Below are 4,367 nucleotides of genomic sequence, written 5' to 3'. Positions count from 1 at the left end.
TGGAGTTCTGCAAGGTTATTGACTGGGTCTATTAGGAGATGGACAATTTGAAGAACAAGCAGGAGGATTCATCTAGGAAAGTGGATACCTTAGAAGCTGTTGGAACTGGTAAGCTTAGTACCTTGCCTAACTACCTGAATGAATTAATAAAGCCATCAGCGATGTAAAGGCTATCACTGGAGCATATGGATCTCAATTTAAGGTTGTGGAGGCTAGATTTAATGATCTGGAGAAACAGGTTCTCAATCATGAGAATACCTTGAAGAAAATTGGAGAACAAAGCCAAAAAATTCTGAAATCCTTTAGCGACAGCTTTATTGTGATGATTAGCAAACTAAAACAGATCCATTAGGAAAAGAATACTATTGATACTACCGAGGATAAGGTTCTGATTCTTGAAGGGGGGAATACTGGTCATGGTAAAAGAACTCGAGCTAGTACTATGAAGACAACCCAACATGCCAAAGAGCTGGAGGAACTAAAGAGCGTTGTTGCCTCTATGGTCTAGTTGGAGCAAGAAGCAACGAAGCTTATCATAAACCTTTCTTAGGTTCTGTTTCTCATGGTTGTCCCTTAGTATTTTCTGTGCTGTCCCTTTGCCTCTTCTGGCTTCTTGCTGGCTTTTTGTCTTTGCTAGTTTGTCTCCTTTTTGTCTTTTGCTCTATCTAGTTGGTCTTTAATGTCTTATCTTTTGATTATCTTTCTGTAAAAGGGTTTCAGGACCCCTTCAAAAGCTTCTTTTCACTTAATCAAAAACTTTACTTAACATAAATATATAATTATTATATTTTATATATTTATAAGGGCATGTGTACACCTTGAATTGATGTTCACAATTATAATTAATATTGGATAAACCTTTCATTGATAGTATTTAGGTGCCACATCTCTTTAGTCATGCCCATAGCTATCTCAATTGGAATATGTTTAATCATCTATTTATTAAGATTGAATTAGAGTTAACTCACACCTCTTAAAAGTTTCAACCCCTTTATGCATAACTATAAGTAATCTATACATGCGTATCTTCCTTTAGATTGTATTTTGTTCATATTATTGTCATATATTGTAACATTATTTTCTTTATGAGAATTTATATTTTATTGTCAAGAAACTAACACTTAAATTTTATTTTAACTTCATAATCATTTCTACATAAAATTGAATAGTTTTCATTTCGTTATATTAGCTTTTCATGTATTCTCTATCTTGAGAATTCTAACACTAGAGAGGATGGTTTGACATTATGTATTATGCCTCTAGTTAAATATCTCAGAAGATTGAGATATCATTGAAATTCCCATTTTACTAATATTCTAAGTAAGAAAATACAAAAACCTATGTTAATGATAAGACTAATTAAGACCATTAGTTAAAGTACTTATCTCAAAGCTAACTATCAAAATAAACATCCAATACATTTTTTATTTGCATATGACTATTTCTTGAAAGTCAACATGGTGGTTTTGAACTAATGATTTGATCTTTATGTCCGCAACAAATTTATCTTTAATCATGTATGCATAATTAAATTGTATGAAAAATTAAATTAACATAATATTCCATTCAAATAACTAACTATAATCTATTTTTTAAAATATGATCTCTTATAAGATATAGTCGTGAGATTTATATATTTCCATATGTTAGTCTACTTTATATGTGTAATATTTTTAATATAGATATGAAGTTGCATATAAGCATAAATTGTGATAATAAGGAATCATTAACCATTCGAATAAATTGAACAAATGATTATGCAACTAGTAATATGTATTTCACAAAGAAAAGATGAGTCAATGATTTCTCTTACTTTTAAGAACAATACATTTTTCCTGAATAATGTATTTGAACAAACTATAATGTTATAGGAACAATATACACCTTACATAAAACTCTAACATATTACTTGAAATGGTTAATATTTATTCTATCACTATTGAGTATTTGAAAAATAAAATTTTAATATCAATAAATTCTAAGTTATTTTGAAGTTGTTTCTTTCATTTTTAATAATTGAAAATATCTTAAATTGTCAATCAACGTAAAATTTTGATAAATTAATAGAAACACTCAATAAATGTTGTGAAATATTCAATAGACACAAATATTTATGATCTTATCAATTAAATATTACAGACAATAAATAAAAATATAAATGTTTGGCTTATTTTGTGACACAATTTTATCATCTCTAATAAAACTTTTAGCACATCTCTTTTGTTCATATTTCTCATAAATGAAATGTTATTGTTGATTCTCTTGAGACATGGGCTTTCAAAACTAATTGCATTTGGATTTTTCAAGTGAGGATTCTCTATCCTGTGATAATCTTGAAATTGCTTAAGTTTCTTCACAATGATTTAGGTTAATTATTGTTAGTATTTCTTTTAATAATATTTGATTTCTTAAAAAATTATTTTCTCTTTTTTAAGTTTAGTGGAAAACCTCTTCAAATTTTTCTTTTTGATATTGATGACAGCTATTGTTATTTAGAAATCCTTACAAAATCTTTCTTTATATTTATATATAACATTGATATAATTTTATGATAATATCCTTTCCGACAAACCTCTTTATCCGGACGACATTACTTTCAATTGCAAGTACTATTTTCGAAGCTTTATTTAAAGTAATGCAATAATATTCTGAAACACCATTTGAGATTATTCATTCTAGTAAAACGTCAGTATACAGAGTGGCATGTTCAGGTTGGCCAGTAGTTATAAAGGGCCGGAAGAAAACGAAACATCTGGCCGAACTGAAACAGAAATCATTTATTTAATCTAAATTAGAGTTTAGAAAATTAAATAAAATAAGAATGCTATTATTTTTAAAGGCGGCTTCCAGAACACGAAAACCCCGAGAAGGATTCAAAATTCTATTTATGTTCTTGAAGTGCTTATATATTCATTAATTCTATAAATCTTTCTACGTTTCTCTAGCATCGTGTTGGAAAAGACAGTACGTATTCGTTGTATACATTCAAACCATTGTCTTCTCTAACATCTGTTAGACAAATTATCTTGTTTCCTAGTTGAACACAAGTATGTGCCACTTGCTAAATGTTAAGTGTTGAAGCTGGAAAGCACGGGATATGATAGTACACCATGTTCTATAATGCCTAAATGATTGGACTAGTTTACAGAGAGGCCATGGAGATTATTTGATACTAATTTGGCTTATGATGCGGGCGTTCGTATATAAAATGGAAATAATACAGGGTGGCCAAACACTGTTTCACGTGCAGCGGAGCTTGAGATATCCGTACTGTTCACGGGTACGAAAAATTTCATTATGGAAAATTCAGACCTCGAAACTATAAATTCGTATCGAGTACCCTCGTCGTATAAAGTGTAAACTAGCAACAGCTTTCATCGGATTTCATTTGCTTCCTTGATTGTGATCAACAAACATAGATGAAAATGAGAAACGATGCAGTATTGGTGGCGATGTTTACTGTTTGCTTTGCAAGCATCATGGGTCCTGCAGTGGAAGCTAACTGTCCTCCCCCTCCTCCTTATAAAATAAAATCTCCTCCCCCGCCACCTCCCAAACCTTCATCCTCTCCTCCTCCTCCTCCTCCCACCACAACTTCTCCTCCGCCGCCGCCGCCGCCGGGTTCTTCAAGTGGGGGTAGTTGTCCGCTAAATGCATTGAAATTAGGAGCGTGTGTGGATGTGCTGGGAGGGCTGGTAAATGCCACCATTGGGGATCCCGCTGTGAACACATGCTGCCCTGTTCTTCAAGGCGTTTTGGAAATTGAGGCAGCCCTGTGCTTGTGTACAACTATTCGGATTAAGCTTTTGAACGTTAACATCATCCTTCCTATCGCACTTGAGCTCTTCGTTCAATGTGGACTCACCCCTCCAGCTGGATTTACTTGCCCAACCCTTAGTTAAACATGGGAACTCTGCAACAGCATGCCTCTTTCTGGAATGTACATATAGATCTGGTGTTGGATTTGATTTGATTTATTGTTTGTCTTGAAATGTATTTTGTACTTTTGATGGTTTGATTTGACGATTATTTGGGGCTATGATCGAGGAGATGAAGTGATCATCGCACGCAGTTTGTAAACTCACTAAGTAGAGTGAGGATAAATTCATCCGTATAAATAAATTGTACTGTTTTACTATGTAAGGAATCAATTTGAAATTTGAATAAAGTGCATATATTCAAAATAAGATTTATCAAGCATTGGTTTTCTGTGGGCATTTCCAATTAGTGATATAAGATTTTATTGTTCTGATTAATTAAAGTGGGATAGGCCCAAACCTTTACATATCCACTAAAGAGCAACGATATGGGGTGCATGAGGAGTGCACACCAAACCGAAAAACTAAGAAGATCAAAACATGCTAAAA

General features: G+C 32.5%; 1 protein-coding gene across 1 annotated transcript; it reads left to right on the top strand.

Moving 5' to 3' along the window:
• Positions 1-3,374: 3,374 nt before the first annotated feature.
• Positions 3,375-4,140, top strand: LOC131043998 (36.4 kDa proline-rich protein-like). The gene has a single exon (XM_057977262.2). It carries the CDS (start codon positions 3,420-3,422, stop codon positions 3,900-3,902), a length of 483 nt encoding a protein of 160 aa, XP_057833245.2. The 5' UTR covers positions 3,375-3,419; the 3' UTR covers positions 3,903-4,140.
• Positions 4,141-4,367: the final 227 nt, after the last annotated feature.

The sequence above is a fragment of the Cryptomeria japonica genome, chromosome 5 (genome assembly GCF_030272615.1).
Source record: "Cryptomeria japonica chromosome 5, Sugi_1.0, whole genome shotgun sequence".
In the NCBI taxonomy this organism is placed as follows: Eukaryota; Viridiplantae; Streptophyta; class Pinopsida; order Cupressales; family Cupressaceae; genus Cryptomeria; species Cryptomeria japonica.
This window is presented reverse-complemented; position numbering and strand designations above follow the sequence as displayed.

Bases quoted from the DNA above. Each gene is read 5' to 3' on its own strand.
- LOC131043998 (XM_057977262.2), top strand. From the start codon at position 3,420: ATGAAAATGAGAAACGATGCAGTATTGGTGGCGATGTTTACTGTTTGC.